The sequence below is a fragment of the Montipora capricornis genome, chromosome 6, assembly GCF_036669925.1.
Source record: "Montipora capricornis isolate CH-2021 chromosome 6, ASM3666992v2, whole genome shotgun sequence".
In the NCBI taxonomy this organism is placed as follows: domain Eukaryota; kingdom Metazoa; phylum Cnidaria; class Anthozoa; order Scleractinia; family Acroporidae; genus Montipora; species Montipora capricornis.
In genome coordinates, this window is record NC_090888.1 from 68,160,044 (window position 1) to 68,177,543 (window position 17,500).

Below are 17,500 nucleotides of genomic sequence, written 5' to 3' on the forward strand. Positions count from 1 at the left end.
ACGTGGAGACTGGAATGGAAGATGGAAATGCTGCTAGAAATAAAGATCCTGAACCAAAAACCGAGGTTGTAGCCATGGAAACAAAAGAAGAGCAAGGTCAAAGTTCTACTGAGAGCAAAGAATGTGAGAGTGTGACTCCGGTGAGCAGTGATGAGCAGAGTGAAAGTTCAGCTAAAAACAAAGATCCTGAAGAGAGTTTATGCGAAGGAGCTGGTATATGTTCAAATGAGCATCAAGATAAAGGCTCACTTGAAATTAAAGAAGCTGAAAACAGTGCTGCAATAGATGATTTGGAGACCAGTGTGGTAAAACATGGTGAAGATAAGCAAAATGGAGAGAGTACATGCATTACACCTGCCACAGTTGAGATGAAAAGAGAACATGTTGAAGCCTCTGGTGTAAAGAAAGAATCTGAACTTTCTTTGGAGGTAAATGGAGAAACAGGAGTGGGTGAAGTGGGGAACAATCACACGAAACCTGAAGAAGAAGAAGAAGAAGATCCTTCCATGTCTGAAGAAGCTCTGAATGGAGAACCGCTTGAAGGTCATACTTTGGAGAAGACAAAAGTAGCTGAAACAGGTATTTTAAATGGCCTGTTTGTGTGTTTAGAACAATTATATAAAATAATTACATTCAAACATCGATTATCTGGACTCATGGAACCAAGTTACTGTAAATAGTCCAGGCCTCAGTTGCTCAAAATGTGGATAATGCTATCCACTGGATAAATTATTATCCATTGGATAGTACAATAATGGTTTCGCTATGACTTATCCACTGGATAGTGATTTGTCCCACAGGTACATGTAACGCTACCCATCGTTTAAGCAACTGGGGCCAGATGAACACTGGTATGAAATATATGACTGTCCAAACAAATTGACAGCTGGATTTAATCAAGCAATGAGTTTTCATGGGTTGTGTAAAGTGCAGGTTGCAGGTTAGGGTTGCAGTTCACTCTTTTACATGTACCATAACTGAAGCAACACTAACCTTGGGGTTAAACATTATTTTTTTAGGCCTAATGTTGGCATTAGTAAACGTTTGGGTTGTTTCAGCTGTGGTAAAACAATGACCTGCAACTCTAACCTGCAACCTGCAACCTGCAGTTTTATTACATCCTCTGAAGTTTTCATACAACTCAACTTTACGGAAGCCCTAAATTCAAAGACAACTGAAAAAAAATTAAACCTTCTTTTAAGTTAAGGGTTAAATTTTTGGGTGGACCTGTCAACCCTTTCACCCCTGAAGCAGGGGCCCCCGTTGATGAGGGAAATCATCTGGCGTTAGACAGAGTAAAATCTACAGGTGTCATCCTTAGGCTGGAAAGGGTTAATGCTGAAGGAATCCATTTGTTTTAAATGAAAATACCTTCCTTAATTCTTTTATGCTGCAAATTCTGCAAAGGCTGAGTCACTTCAACATTTTTCTGTATTTCCACCCACAGTACTTTTAAGAACATTTTTTAGGTTCAGTGTTCAAAACAAATTTTTCTCCTGGTCTTTGTCTTCCCCATCATTCATGAATTCATCAACTTCAAATGAGTATACTAGCTCAGGTGTTTTACATGTACATAACAAGCAGAGCAAGTTGATAATTAGCATAAAATTTCAATCACTTAGCAATGAAACCACTCCGAGCCAATTGGAATTTCCTAGAATCCATAGTTTGCACTTTTTAAATTAATATTTTTACAAAAAGGAAACTCATCAAAAATTGTTATCTTTACTTATACAAGTACATGTAAGAGTTAATATTTAACCATAATATTCATCAAAGTGGAGGTGAATAATAATTATTATGTCACCGACACAGAGGTGAATAATAATGTACATGAACCACACGAGCTGAATAAAAAGCAAAAAAAAGACTACTGTACTTTATTATTGAGAAATATGGTCGGAAATTTCAAATATAACACTCCAGCTACTTGCAGGTGAATAGTACTTGGCTAATCGCCTCCGAGGTTAGCCAATCCGGTTAGCTAATCATTGTTAGGTACAGTGTAAACCTAACAGTGATACAGAGAGCACTATTTATTTTGTGTGGAAAAACTTGACAACTATTCACTGAAGTGGGAGTGTAGTGTAGTGTATTGTAGTGTAGTACATGTAGCTTGGTAAATATCTACCCCTAGCCACAGACTCTGAGGTGAATAGCTGTTTTATTCTGAAACAGTGAGATAATATAGCACAAAAAGATGATTTCAACTCATTTATTCCTGCAAAGATTACAACATTTTCAGGCCCACATTTCACACGAATTGCTCGGGGGTGAATAGCAAAGGATATCCGGAGTTTGAGTAGCCAATCAGCGTGCAAGTTCAATGCTGTCCACTTTGCTGTCAAGTTTAATTATTAATCCATTGACTCCTGGGAGTGAGACTTAGACACAAGAGACAGAGTACAAACAAACCCTAATCCTAACCCAGCCACATTAATCTAAAGCATAGTGTTTAGGTCTAATGTTACCATTAGTAAAGGTTTGGGTTGTTTCAGCTATGGTGAAACAATGACCTGCAACCTTAACCTGCAATCTGCAGTTTGCACCCTTCATGTGGTTTCTTAAGACATGAGGCACCCAGTGGCTCATGTGCCACTTTGCCTAAATTAACTGGTAACTCAAATAAAATAGAAGACATACCAGAAGATTGAGAAACTGTACTTGTGCCTATTGAAGAAGTATCATGACAACTGTGTGCTAAATTGTACATGTAGGTTTTACAGGATGTCTTTAATTAATTTAATTTTGCTCTCTGCGGCTGTCACAATTTCTCAAGCAACCTCATTGACATTCACTATTGTTTGCTTTTGATCTTCTCAGAGCCTGGCACTGAAGATAAATCAGCAGCAAGCCCAGACAGCTCACCGAATGCTCTGAAACAAAAATCAAATGAAAATGAAACAAAACCAGACCAACCAATACCTGCTGGTGTTGCTGCCGGAAGTGAAACTTCTCCTATAAAGGTAGAAATCAGTAACAGTAAATAATTTTATAGCCTTTTCAACTTATTAAAATTTGTTAGCTCTTTTTTGGTTCTGAAGCCATCAGTACTGTTTTGTGTATGTAGCAACAATAATAATAGTAATAATAATAATAATAATAATAATAATAATAATAATAATAATAATAATAATAATAATAATAAATTTTGTCCTGCTGTGATATTGAATTAATTTCAAGTTTACTAAATTTTCTGAAGCCAAGGTTAACTCAGTTTCAAATTTAAATTTATTGGCTGTTAGCAATGTTGTACATGTATGCTGGGATTCGAGCAATTATTGACAAAAATTGGAAGTTTATAATAGTAACTGAAAGGAGTGATTTTATGATAATTATTTTCAAGTTTTAAACAAGACTATAATTGCAAAAAATGTGCAATGTTTATCATTGCTAAGTGATAAATAAAACACAAATTTATGCCAAAGCTAGGTTGGCCTCTTGAGAAGAAGAATACTTTTAATCAACCAGAGGGGTCTGGAAAAAAAGCAGTGAAATAGTAGATCTTGATTCACTCTGGTGGCCAGTGAAACAAGTTCACAAATTGGATTTGAAGTTATTGAAAGACTTCATTAATATTTTGCACACATGAATAATAATTATGTTGAGATTCCCTGGAGGAATTTTTTAGGTTTTATTTTCTCACGCCCTTGGAATTTTACCACCAGGAACAGGAAGATGATTCTAAAAGATCCAGAACAAAATGGTACACAAGCGATCAACCAGAGGATACCCCAACCAAACCTGAAATCTCAGCCACATCTGAGGAGAGTATCAGTTATTCGACCACTATTGTTGGGGGCGTGGTGCACAGAATGCCAATCAGCTCATCGTATGTGTTACCCATGTGATTATACAGCACATTTGCATGTTTACTAAACAAATAATATTTTTGACTGGGAAGTTAATAATGCAAAAGTCTTTAATTTGATTGGCCAAGGACTTAAGATTTCCCCTGTACTATTTTATTTTATTTTTTTGCATGGAACTTTGTGTTGCAGTCCCTTATGTCATAAAATGAGAGTCGGATAAGTAATAGAACCTATATTTAAACAGTAGTACAGGCTGTACATAGTTTAACCCTTTTTGGCCGTGAACCTGCCTCCATTGAAGAATAAAATAATTGTCCGTTGTTAGAAAGAGTAAAATCTAGAACTGTCACTCTGAGGAGGGGGCTGAAGGGGACATAATACGTGTACAGTGCCTCGTTTTTGAGTGGATGTACTGCAAAAACCACCGATCTGTGGAATGGGCCTGAATTACCAAGTTACTGCCCCGCCCACTTTTGTTAAACATTTGATGAAATTCCTTCCCCACGGACTTAAGGTGTACTATAACGACCGCAACAATGAAAGAACAGGTTTTCAAAATTCATCTCTGTTTTCTTTGGCAATCCTAGAAAATTTCTCACGAAGACACCTGCGATGAAGTCTCCCTCTTTTCCGATGATGTCTTGTATAATCTTCATTCTGAAGTCTCCTCCGAGAGCTTTTCCACGATTATGGAGCCTTCCATATGTGCTCAGTTCTGCCAATACCTCTTAAGAATTTAATCTATTTACAAGCGAAAGTGGGTGGGGCAGAGTCATGTAAATTCCCACCCATTCCACAGATCTGTGGTTACATTTACACCTCAACTGGCCCCTGTAGATAATTAAAATCATCTGTCATTCAACAGAGTACGATCTGTAAGGGTCACTCTAAAAAGAGAAAAGGTTACATGTAGCTGTCCTCGATGGGGCCAAACTGTGTCCATTTTATTCTGGACATGGATTGTTCAGTACAGTTTATTTATTGTCACTCAGCTTTTTCGCAATATTATTATTATAAGTGTACATGAAGGAAAGAGCTCAGAAACCATTCGAATAACTGACACAGTGAAGTCATCAAATAAGAGTAGCACACAAATGTATAAGGTTGGGCATTTCTGAGCCATCCTTGTTGCTAAAAACGGATGCAAAAAGAGCAAAAAAATGAGTTTTGTATTCACAAACCTTGGTTATGATTATGTACAGTATATAGCTAGGAAGAACTGTGCACTCAAGCCTTACCTTGTTCCTAAACTGAATCTCACGTAATCCCATTGCTTCAATTTCAGCTCTCCAAAAGGACAGCACAAACCAATTAGACAAGGAAGCCCACAGACCCCTCCAAAAAAGAAAACTGTGTTAGGTTCTCTGCTTGGGAGACCAAAAAAGTTAAAAGGAGGGCCAGAAAATCCTGCAGGTCCATTCACTGATGGTAAAGGAGATAAAAATAAAGAACAGAAAGGATTACCTGAAGCTGCTACTGTCGCAGAGAATTCGGAAAAGGAAAATGTAGAGAAACCATCTGAGGCTAGTTCTGTTGCTGGTGTTGACAGTGCAAATGAAACAGAGAAAGACACTGCTGAGCCATTAGAGAATGAGAAAAATCCAGATGTGGAAAATGTTGGTGTTATCAAAACTGAGAAAGGAACTGAAGATGAAGAAGAAGCTGTTGAACAAGAAGATGTCATGAAAGTGGACGAGGAAGGCATTAAAGCCAAAACAGTAGGTGCTGAAGATGAGCCAAAGCAAGATGAGAAAGACCTTCAGGATGTCACAGAGGATTCGGTTGCAGCAAAAAATGTGAAAAACAGTGATGGGAGTACTGAAGGACCCAAGAATGAAGACTCAAAGGAAGCTGTGCAAAGCACTTCGGAATCCAGAGGCTCAACTGGGAAAGAGGTGCATTCCAGTGGTGTACCTACAGCAAAGAAGAGTAAATCTGCTGGTATATTTGGAGGTTTCTTTGCTCGGAGGAAAAGCAAGAAATCCACAAGTCCTTCTGAAGGAAAGACTGTTGAGAAAAAAGAAGACAAAATAGAGGAGTCTCAGCATGTGGATTCGTCAGCGCAGTTGTCAGGTGAAGCAAGCGGGACAGAGCAAGGCACCTCATCTGATGGTGCTGCAGCCAAGGGAGAACAAGACTTGACTGTGCCACCAAAGGTTGTAACAGAGGATGATCATCATCCAGCTGGTGATGAAACTACGGACAGTGGAGTTTCGGAAATTGTTGACAAAGACAAAGACAAAGTTGATACAGCAGTTGTTGGAGAGGATCCAGAAGCCAAGGAAAATGTAAAAGAAAAGACAGACATAGAGAAAACTGTGTCTGGAAATATTCAAGAATTGTCACAAGAGACATTGCAGGCTGAAGAGACCAGCAAGATTGTAAAGAAAGTAGCAGAGGAAACAACTGCTTTTGTTGCTAAAGATAGTCAACCAGAGGTTCAACAGGTGGAACAAAATTTGACACAACCCAAGACTGAAGTCAGTAACGTATCATCTGCTGAAGGGGAAACAGGAAATGATAAACCAAAACCTGAAGAACCAAAGAACGATGAAACTCCAATGCAAACAGGTACAGTACTGTACAGTACAGGTCAGAGATAAGTGTCCTTGTTACACGTTTTTAATGCGTTTATAAAAAAGACCCTTGTAAACGCAAGTGCGTTTGGAAACATGTTTTCAAAATGCACCTACATGTATATTGGAGTTACATGTACATGTATTTAGTGTGTATGAGCAAGCACTTTTGTTTGTGAAACAGTAGCTTAAACAATGCCCAATAAAGACAGTAAGATTTGAGATCATACCCGTCATGTCTAATAGCTGCAAGGGAGTTATTTTTCTTTTAATTTTAAGGTTTTGTTCAATAAAGTACTATTACAAGGACCCAAGGCAAAAATAACATTTGATGGCTATCATTTTCTGGTTAGTTTGTAAAATATGGGCAAGTTGCTGCCAAATAGACCAATTTCGATATATTAAAGTTCAGTCCTAAACAAAAGACATCATCTCGAGGGTCTGGGGAATAAATATAAGGATTTAATTGAATGAGTTTATTCCCCAGAGCCTAAAGATGATGCATTCTGTTTTGGACTGAATTTTAATATATCGAAAGTGGGCTATTAATCAGAACTAAAATTCTTTAGTGGAATGTGCTCTTCATAATTTAAATGTGGATGAAATGTAGAAAAAGTGGCTTGCACGGAAGCCAAACAAGTTTTTCAGCTTGTATAATTATCATGTTTGTTTTTTAAATATTACTGGTAATACATATATACACTGCTTGTTATGCAAATTATTGAGCCTTCAAATTGCAAAAAAAAAAATCATTTCAACGTCACTTAAAATGATAAATTCATTATTTTGAGTTGTTTTGTTGCATATTGGAGACAATGTTTACTAAATGAAATACTGACCATTCAAGTGTTTTTTCGCCATGTGCATGACTTCCGGTAAGCTTGCTTGCAGAGACTTTTATGTAAATAAGAATGTTGTTCCTTCTTTAGGAGATGCAGAATCTTCAGGTTCTTTAGAAGGTCAGGATGAAGCCACTGAGTTAACAGAGCCACGAGTAACTCCCAGGAATGCAGGGAATACCTCTTATAGCCCTACACGCCACATGCATATGAGAATTAGTTACGCAGAAAGAGATGGTGAAGGCAAGTAGTCAGTACATCACAAGTACAAGTTCAAGCATTTTGTAGACTTGTAGCTTGATTTACCTCTGCTAATTTGTTACGTACCATAAACAGCTGTAGAGCTACAACTGGTTGCAAAAGCAATGTAGACACTTCACCTTCTTGGAGCATTATTAATTTACCTAATATCTCCTCCCCACCCCCCCCCCCCCCCCCTTCCCCCACGTCTCTTATCAATGTTGCTAGCAATACAAAATAATGCTGAAAAACTTGAACAGTCAATGTTCATTGAAAGGGGGAGATGGAGGGGAAAGTGGGAAAGATTGGAATTCTAGATTCGGTGGGTATTGAAAGCTACTACAAAAACCACCGATCTGTGGAATTAGCCCGAATTACCGAGTTATTGCCCCGCCCACTTTCGTTAAACATTTTGATGAAATTCCTTTCCCACAGGTTTAAGGTGTACTATGACAACTGCAACAATGGAAAAACACATTTTCAAATGTTATCTCTCTTTTCTTTGGCAATTGCAGAAACACTTTCCACAAAGAAACCTGTGGTGAAGTCTCCCCCTTTTCTGATAATGTCTTGTATAATCTTCATTCTCAAGTCTCCTTCGAGAGCTTTTCCACAATTATAGAGCCTTCCATATGCGCCCAGTTCTGCCAATACCTCTCAAGAATTCGAACTATTTACAAGTGAAAGTGGGCGGGGCAGAGACACATAAATTTCCACCCATTCCACAGATCGGTGGTTTTCGTAGTAGAAAAGGTGCTTTTTAATGGAAGTGTCACACCAATTTTGCCTCTTGCTGTAGCTTTCAGAAGAGAAAGGAGTTAAAAGGAGAGGTTTTTTAGTAGTTTACAATAATAATACTGGCACAAAGTTGAACTCTTTCTCTCTCTAATGCATTCCATAAACGTCAGTATTATTAATTATTTTTGCATCAATGAAATCATACCCCCCTATGTGCCCCATGCATTTAACCAAAAATCACCCAACTCTCTGCTAGGTGCAAAAGAGGTGGAGGTGATTGGCACCCCAGAAAATTCTCCTGAAATAACCATTCAGAAAGGCAGAGATGACCACAGAGTGTCATGCCGAGGACTGGGCGAGGCTGATCATGAAGGATGGCTTTCAAAGAAGGGTAGGGCCTCGCCATAAGAGTGTGATATTAGATTTATGGATGGCTAAATTAGCATTAATTGATGACAGAATATTATTGTTGATAATGATAATGATAATGATAAGGATAACAATAATAATAATAATAATAATTATAGTGGCTTGTGCATCTGGAACTATGTCAGAAACATGGCCTGTTAGGAGAGGAAGTTGTACAACCACAGAGCAGAAGGAGTTACGAAGAATGAGAATGTGAAGATTCTGTGGGATTTTAACATCCAGATGGATCATCTGATTGTTCACAGAAGGCCAGATTTACTTGTAGTGAACAAGAAGGACAGCACATGCGACATTATTTATATTGCTGAGAAGATAGAAAATTATCGTGAACTACATGGGGAAGTGAAATACATGTAGATCTGGCTACTCAAAGAAGTGAGAGTTATCCCAATTGTCATTGGGGCCTTTGGAACGATCTCATAAAATTTGGAAAGCTGGTTGAAAAACTCAACTTGAAAAGTAGCATAGAGGTAATGCAGAAGGCCACACTTCTGGACACGGCAAAGATTATTAGAAAAATTCTTGAAACCTTAGGCGGCAGGGTGTGTCTTGCTCTTGGAAACAATACAAACTTTCCTGTAACATCTTACTAAACCAGTCATACCGGTAATTATAATAATAATAATAATAATGATGATGATGATGATGATGATGATGATGATGATGATACTACTACTGCTAATAATATTGTTTTATCATCTTTTCTCCATTTCTCAAAATAATTAAGTTTTTGCATGCTTTTATGTCAAACATGTATTTAAGCAATGGAGGACTTTTTCTGTGTTTACATAACCTCATCTAAACATGAGGGGGAGTTGGGAGAATTCGAGACAGTTATCGTCAAGGGTTTGCATAACTGTCTCAAATTCCCCCAACTCCCCCGAGTGTTGTGATGAGGCTACGGAAACACGGAAAAAAGTCCTCTATTGCTTTTATAAAATATTTCTCAAAAATAGTTCACACAAATGAAGGAAAATGCTGGTTCTTTTACTTCTTGATTGAAAGAGATTTTCTTGATAAACACTCATATTTCTTACCAGCAAATCAAAATACACATGTCTGACAACACAACCAATCAAAATTTGTGTGATGTCACACCCGTGTTTACATACTCTCATCTAAACACAGCTATTGATCAATGAGAGTGCGCGTACTATTCTAATTATTTTATAATGTAACTTAGGACATGCCAACAAAGTAATAACAAAGTGATGGTGTTAATAATGGTAATTATCATCTCAGTTTATTGCTGTGTCATTGTAATACAAATAATGAAAACAACATTTATGTACCTAATGCAGGAGGAATGCTCTTCCTTACTGGCTGGAAGCGCAAGTGGGTTGTGTTGAAGGATGGCAAACTCTATTACTTTAAGACTGCTTTTGATCCGGAAGCCAGTGGTCTGATTAACATGAAAGGAGCAAAAGTGACTGAAGCGCGCGAAAGCAAGAAACCTTTGTAAGTATTGCAGTTACTCAAAACGACTATTATCTTTACACATGTACTTGTGAACTCCCGTTTCAAAGTAAGTGGACTGGTGCTGTCCGAGAAACAGTGTTAAGAATACTCTAAATACACTACAGCAAAGATATCACTTCTTGACGTCACTTGTTGTCATTGATGTTCCATTCACGACCTTGTTAGCTGTGAAAAACAAAGGGTTTTTTTTGCTCCATCGAATAATATGTCCAGATATACAGTCAAGTAATTAGATGCATGCCGATTTCAAAAAGCGTCTCGAACTACCCCCGTATTCTCCCCCCCGACTTCAACATCATGTGCGTCTTGGAATACAGGCAATTAATGTTACCCTTAATGCTGTTCCTGGAGTTAAAATAAAGAGCTGTATTCGCCCTATCCTAAAAATAGCGGGAAGGGTAACACGCTGGGCGTGCATTTAATTACCTTTATTTCACAAGGTGTTGTTCCGGTGGCCATGACATTCTGATCACCAGCTCGAATGTTCTACCATTGAGCTTCAGGAGGGTCCTGAGAACCAGGCCATTTAACTTTGTTCAGCTGACATGGTGGCAGAGCGTCCTAATTAACTAATAACAGAAAGTTGTTGGTTCCATTCCTGATTAGAACATTTGACTTTTTCCGAGTACGCCGGAACCACCATACACAAGTACACATCTCTTCAGTCAATTAACGTGCTTGAAATTTAATGTCTCCATCGGGAGAGAGGTCATAACTACATTTTGCCACAAGTCAGGTCTGAACGCTTTAAGCGCTGCTTTATAAATAGGTGCCTTTTTGGCTTTGTGTAGCTATTGAATTTTCTAATTTTGAGTGTTCTAAATGTAATATGATATTGCATAGCATAGTTTGGTCTTATTTAGTATTAGTTTATTTTCATTAGTATTGAATTGTACACTTCTCACGTCTGCTTGAGAGTATTCAATAAAGATAAAGATCTTTTTCAACAGAAAGTATTTGTAAAGAGATATTCTGCCAGTAGATCATTTTGAGCAGAGAAGTGTACCGAAATGTCTAATGAATGTGCAAGGGATTGTTTTGTAATTTTTTTTATCTTGGCCCTTATCTTCCCTTTGTCGTTATCTTAGTTTCCCAACTTTATGGATACAAATGTATACGATCAACAACGATGTGTCAGGCGATTCAAAACCTCCCGTGTTCCGGGATGTTTGTTGCTTGTTCCTCTGGCCTGCATGACAATTACAGTGGTAAAATAGCTTTCAGTTCTCCACTCACGGTCTAAATGTTTTTTTTTATTTATAAGCTGTTTCAAGTGTGAAGAGCCTGGCTCTAAGCCGCAAGCGTCAATTTTTATGGCACATAGTAAGGAAGATATGGACAAATGGCTGAGAGTGCTAACATCTGCGTCTAGAGGAGAGATCATTCAGAAGCCAAAGCATCACCATATGACAGTCAAGGGTGAAGTGACACTGCGAAAAAGAACAGGATCTTCATCTGCACAACGGCATAGCTCCGTTCTGGGTAAGTGGAACCAGGTCCGCTTGAAGCAGTTTTGTTGCTGTCGTTGTACTAAGTAGTCTTGTGAATTGTAGCAGAGGACCGAAAATAAATCAACCATAAATCGCAGGAATTCTATGTAGCCGGCGCCGCCGTGCGTGGGAAGCAGAGATAGCTTTTGATTGGTTCAGACAGTCGCGTGAAATGTCTTTGGCTAAATACCAAGCTAGTGATATCAAGGCCCCAAGCTATCGTTGATCTTACTCGCAATCTCATTCCCAGCGTTTTTGATCTCCGCACTCCTAGGAGACGAGAGTTTGGTGTGCTCGCCACGAGGATACTTCTTTTAAATGGTCCCCCTGTTCGTCTACTTCATAATTTAACGAGCATATGGTCATTATTTCTTACAGCTATCCCTAGCCGTCATGACCTTTTAGAAGACAACGAACAACTAAAGCTCTCCCGGCGGAGTTCGCCTCCTGCGTCTGTCAGCAATTTCCCGGAAATACAGGAGATAGGTAAACGAACTGCTGCACTTGGTGACACCCCTCATGATGCACCCTCTGAACCTAGCAATGAGCAGAAATCACCGGATGAAGCACCTCCTCTGTCTGGCGGTGAAAAACTAGCTCAAAACAATGCACCTTTGGTCCCTCGTGATGACAAACCTGCACCTAGTGATACACAAGCAGAGTTAAGCAACGATGATCAATTACCTGGCAATGCACCTCTGTCTTTAGGTGGTGAAAAACCAGTTCAAAGTGATACACCTTCGGACACAAGTAGCGATAAAATTGTACCTAGTGAGAATCCCGTGGCACCAACGGACCCTAGCAGGAAAGTACAATTACCTGACGACGCACCCTCGGCAGTTAGCGTTGCACTTCCTGCGTGTACTGATAAACTTTCTACACTTAGAGACGAGCCCCCTGCACCTAGCAATGAGCATTTAGCACCCAGCGACTCACAGCTTATTTCTGAACCTTCAGACGAAGCATCGGAGGAGAAATTTGAAGACGGAGAGCATAAATCGTCGGAAAATGCTGACACTGACACTGCAGTAGTTAGTGAGATCATTGTTGAAGAAGAGAGAGTCATCGTAGAGTCTACGCTTGCTAGTGAAATATCGCCGCCTGAACCACAAATACCTTCAGACAAAAGCTCGAAAGATGCAACACCTGCTGTTTTACTTGAAAACAGGAGTAAAAACTGTTCCGAGGTTCCGCAGGAAGTTTTGGTCGAAACAGAAAAGCAAGACTCGACCACAGATGCGGATAAGACAGATGGAGGAAAAAGAGTCTCAATGACAGAAAGTGACGTAGAAACGGAGAAAACCGCTTTGGAATTATCGGAAAACGCCAGGGCAGCTTCAGCGGTATCTGAGGTTAGAATGGAACCGAAAGACACTTCAAATACAGATGTCAAAGAGATCGCATCCGAGGTAGTGTCATCCGAGTCCAGTGTCCTAGTTGAAAGTGAAACTCCGGACACAAGTGCTGTTCCTCTCGAATCCCCATCCGGCAAAACCAGGTGGTATTTTTCGTTAGATCGGAAGCAGACTTGGTCTGTTGCACCAGAGCCCGAGGAGGAAGAAAAGTCAACAAAACGGCTATCCTCGACCTTGACGCGAATAACAAGGAAGTCAACATCCAGCGAGAGAGAGACTATCAAGTCAACTTCTAGTGACGCGGGTTCCATCAAATCTTTGCCCGAAGACGATGAGTTGATGACATTGTGTCATAATATCAAAAAAGCGCGGCTGTCAGTTGTTGGAGACCATTTGTGGGATAGTGCTGAAAGAATGCGGGCGTTTTCACATGCGAGGGATGGCGACAAGGCGATGGTTAAGCTGCGCGGATTGGAAAGGATACTTAAGGTTAGTTGAACTGAGAGGTTCCACATTGATTGGCCAAGTGTCCAAGCGTTCAGAATTTAATGAAAATCAAGAGTGAATTAGATAAGAGTGTTGATCTATCACTTTGCGCTCTTTCTCCAGCACAGTCACAATTGGATTTATTTTTAGATACACTTTGCGCACGAAACAAACAAAGGGCCGCCAATTTCAACCAATCAGAAGAAGCCATGTCACGCGTGACTGCTTCTGCCATGTTTTTTTCAGGGACATGACAACTGATTTTCGCGGGAACGGGTATTCTAAAAATAGGAGCCCCACCCATGCTATAACAGCACTGTTATCTAATTCACTCGTGTGAAAATTAATCATTCCATTCGCGCTTGTTAATTATGAGACTGGTTAGAGCCAACTGAACCCTACACGCCTCGCTGCTCATTTATTAGGGACTTAAAGATTTACGACGGCTAGATCGACTAAAACGACACCTCAAAGTATAACTATGCAATATCGTAAGTTTTTCGCGATTAGTCCATTTCGTTGGCGTCGTACATTGTGAGCGAAATATCCTAAAAGTAAATTGGTACGAGTGGTTTCGGAGTAAAAATAGAGACAGAGAGATTCACATTTCTACGCTCGCGATGTCGCCAAAACCTCAAATTTGGTGATTTAATGTAGTTGTTGTGCAGAGCGCCGCAAAAATACGTGCCACACGAGCAGCACGAATTTGTTTCCCCTTTTAGCCAGTGATATTAATTATTGTAGTTTTGTCGCGTTCTCGTTGACGACCGCATCGTAGATCTTAAATCCCTATCTCATAACCAAATCTCACATCCAACGCGCGCTCTTTGAATAAGCAAAGCCAATGCGATTGCTTAATCCTTTCGACACTATCTTAATTACTGTCCCGAGTCCTTAAACCATATGGTAATTCCAAAGCAAATTCAGATATTTTTAGCCATTTTTAGTCGTAAATGTGATATAACCGGGAAGTCGTTGGCGGAATTCCCACCGGGGTTGGACTTTTTCTCTTTCTTTTAGTGAGCCATTGCCATACAAGGGCAAACGCTCATTTGTTTTCCACTGGGATTTCCTAGGACTATAAGGGTACCTAAACTAACTTTTTAGCTGTGATAATGTGTAGCAATAGGACATTTGCATGATGACGCCATATGACTACAAGTACCAGAATCCTTCAGGTTTCGCTTGTCTCATGTTAATTAGAGCTATTGTTATTTTTACCCCACTGGAAATACAAAATTTAAATATGAAAAGAAAAACAAACTGAATTGTGGTAGTTGCAGTCAAATGACGCCATCGTGAAAATTGCCTATATCCATTTCTTGACAGGATAAAGAGCGACAATTAGGCGAACTGGATGACCTTCTTAACCAACCAGAAATAAATAGAAAGTCAATATACGATTGGAAACTGCGCAACTCAGGTCTGTTAGAAGAGCTTCTTCCGCAGGACTCTGTGAACGAGCAGGAAGGGGATGGAGATGCTGGTGAGGGAGGGGAGAGTGAAAAGCAAGACCAAGAGAACGTGGATGCTAAGCTGGAGGGAAAAATATCAGACGATGCGAAGGAAGAAAAGGAGGCCGGTAATGACAATATAGGCAAACAACAAGCTGTACCAAACCAGGGAGAGAAAAGCATCGAAGGACTGGAGGTGGTCGCCGATGGGCAAGATTCTTCAGAGAAGGAGGAAGCGAATAACAATCAAGGCAATGAAGCAGAGGAAGGAGATAACGCTCAAGCTCAGAGCTTGGCATCCGTGCTAACAGAAACAACGGATGTGAACCCAGAAGATATAAAGGACACTTCGACCGACGTAAGCACATTCCAGCTATCCGCTGAAGTAAGCGAGGATACCCAGGAGACTGAAGAAACACTGGACACTCGCTTTTAATTTTCGCTGAAATCTTCTGTGGTTCAAAGTGTTTGTTAAAGTGGCGTCCATTCGCTCATATTTCCAATGTGCGCAGGAGTGAAATGATGACAAGTTAAGCACTGGGCTCCGGTTACGAAGAAAAAAGGGCATTTTGCCTACCCCTGCTACTCATTTGCTCTCTTTCTAACATGTGTCCATGGACCCGTTATAGCTTATTAGGGAAATTTAAATCGAAGCATTAAACGTAAATCACATTCATAACTTTGGCTGACCACGATAGAGACATAGTGAAATAAGGAAATCATACTAGTTTCATGTGGAAGTAGGAAAGTCACCTCTGAGGTGAGGGTATACAAAAATTTGGTTTTATCAACGGAGTTGATGATGTAAATTGGCCACCGTGCAGAGATTGTAAAAGCGGACGTTTCGAGCGTTAGCCCTTCGCTCTGTCGAAGGGCTAACGCTCGAAACGTCAGCTTTTAGAATCTCTGTACGGTGGCCAATTTACGTTATCAGCTCCGTTGATAAAACCAAATTTTTGTATACTACTTCCCCACCGACGCAGCACCACAGTTTCTTTAGAAACTACCCCCTTCATTCATCTGAGGTGGGGGGCTGGGGAGAGAGATGGTCTTTCTGCTTCATACGGTGAGTCTGAGTACGAATAGGCCATTTTCGAAATATCAAATATTCAGGTTCATAGTGAGGCAGTTAGGACAAAAACAATAGAAAAACGTTGGAATGAATGTGAAATATATTTACATATCATCCACTTTCCTTTGTCTTTGTCCTCTAAACCTCTCTTTCAAGCTGAATTTTAATATATCGAAAAAGGCCTGTTGATTTGACTCTCTTTCTGGAACAACTTTTCCAAATTAGATTCGTTTTTGAAATTGAGAGGCTGTTCAGTTTATATAAGTGTGGTCAGCCTTTGGGTGTTGGCCAGGATTTGAATACATAAGTTCACCACATTGCTGGCAAGATTAAATACATTGATTGTGGTTTCCGCGATTAAGCTATGAGACAAGCTTAAATTTGACGGCGCAAGTCGCTCATAATCGCAAAGTTTGGGCAGACTGATTCTGGTTGTTCTGGAATGAGAGAGTTTAAGGATGGTGCCTACTATTGTTATTGCGCATATGTTCTGCGCATCTCGAGGTACTCGGATTTCCTATCGGTGATGCTTACTAATACAGGGATATTTTTGCGCGGTTTAAAATTATGCAGAGAAAGTAGATCTTAGTAAGTTTTATTGGTATCCAAAAAGAAAATTGGGGGCAACCATGCATTTTTCAGACATAATTAAGCTTCAATTTGAGAAAGAACGCCATATATGGCTTTGTATTTTAAAGCTTTTTACAAATATTGTTCATTAATTATCTTTGAAAAATGGGTGGTTACCCCCAATTTTCTTTTTGGATTTCAATAACACTTGTTAAGATCTCCATTTCCCGCATAATCATAAACCGGGGCAAAAATACCTTTCAATTAGTAGGCACCGTCCTTAAGCAAGGCAACGGCAATGTCAACGAAAACATTTCTCCGAAATATAACTTTGTACTATCGTAAGTATTTCGTGATTGTTCCTAGCGTTCATAGCTGGCGGTGTTAGGGAGCTTAAGCACGCGCGTTTTTGAGACGCGAACGGTAATCGGAAGTGATTTGTTTTCCCTTTTAACTTGTCTTCTTCGCACAACCACATTTACATTGCTAAGTATCTTTTCTCCAGATGATTAGTATAAAAATTTGGGAGAGACTGTCCTGGCACGCGAAATGTTCTCTTCCGGTCGCCGTCCGCGTCTCAAAAACGCGCGTGCTTAATTGTTGGAGCGAGAGGCAAATTATCGAGCGGTGAAGCCGCGCGGAGAATGGGGAGGCCTCTCCATTCTCCGCGCCAGCAGTACCTCTAGCTACGCAGTCAGCTACGCATGCTAGATTGTTCGCGTTGTACAGTACAGGCGAACTATCGTGTAACTGGATGGGTACGGACGGTGTTAAAGTATACCAGGAGCTAAGTAAACAGAAAATGTCTGCTTTATTGTTTCGTCAAAACCTAAAATTTGGTGATGTCACCTTGTTGTTTGGCAGAGCACGGCATAGTCTCGGCCGTTTTTTTGCGATGTCACGGAGGCGCGTTTCGAAGGAGACTAATTAAGTACGACAGAGAAATGCACTGAAATGCGT

At 39.9% G+C, this 17,500-nt stretch overlaps 1 protein-coding gene across 1 annotated transcript in view; it reads left to right on the top strand.

The window, feature by feature from the left end:
* LOC138054335 (uro-adherence factor A-like) overlaps positions 1–17,500 on the top strand; it is a 22,594-nt gene that overhangs the window by 4,396 nt on the left and 698 nt on the right. Inside the window, exons 2-11 of the mRNA XM_068900795.1 lie at positions 1–579; positions 2,824–2,966; positions 3,669–3,832; positions 5,098–6,383; positions 7,318–7,470; positions 8,462–8,596; positions 9,936–10,092; positions 11,378–11,595; positions 11,982–13,447; positions 14,774–17,500. The exon at positions 1–579 is cut by the window's left edge and continues 433 nt beyond it; the exon at positions 14,774–17,500 is cut by the window's right edge and continues 698 nt beyond it. Of these exons, the coding sequence (XP_068756896.1) occupies positions 1–579; positions 2,824–2,966; positions 3,669–3,832; positions 5,098–6,383; positions 7,318–7,470; positions 8,462–8,596; positions 9,936–10,092; positions 11,378–11,595; positions 11,982–13,447; positions 14,774–15,334 (4,862 nt within the window). The 3' untranslated portion in view covers positions 15,335–17,500. The remainder of the gene's footprint in view (positions 580–2,823; positions 2,967–3,668; positions 3,833–5,097; positions 6,384–7,317; positions 7,471–8,461; positions 8,597–9,935; positions 10,093–11,377; positions 11,596–11,981; positions 13,448–14,773) is intronic.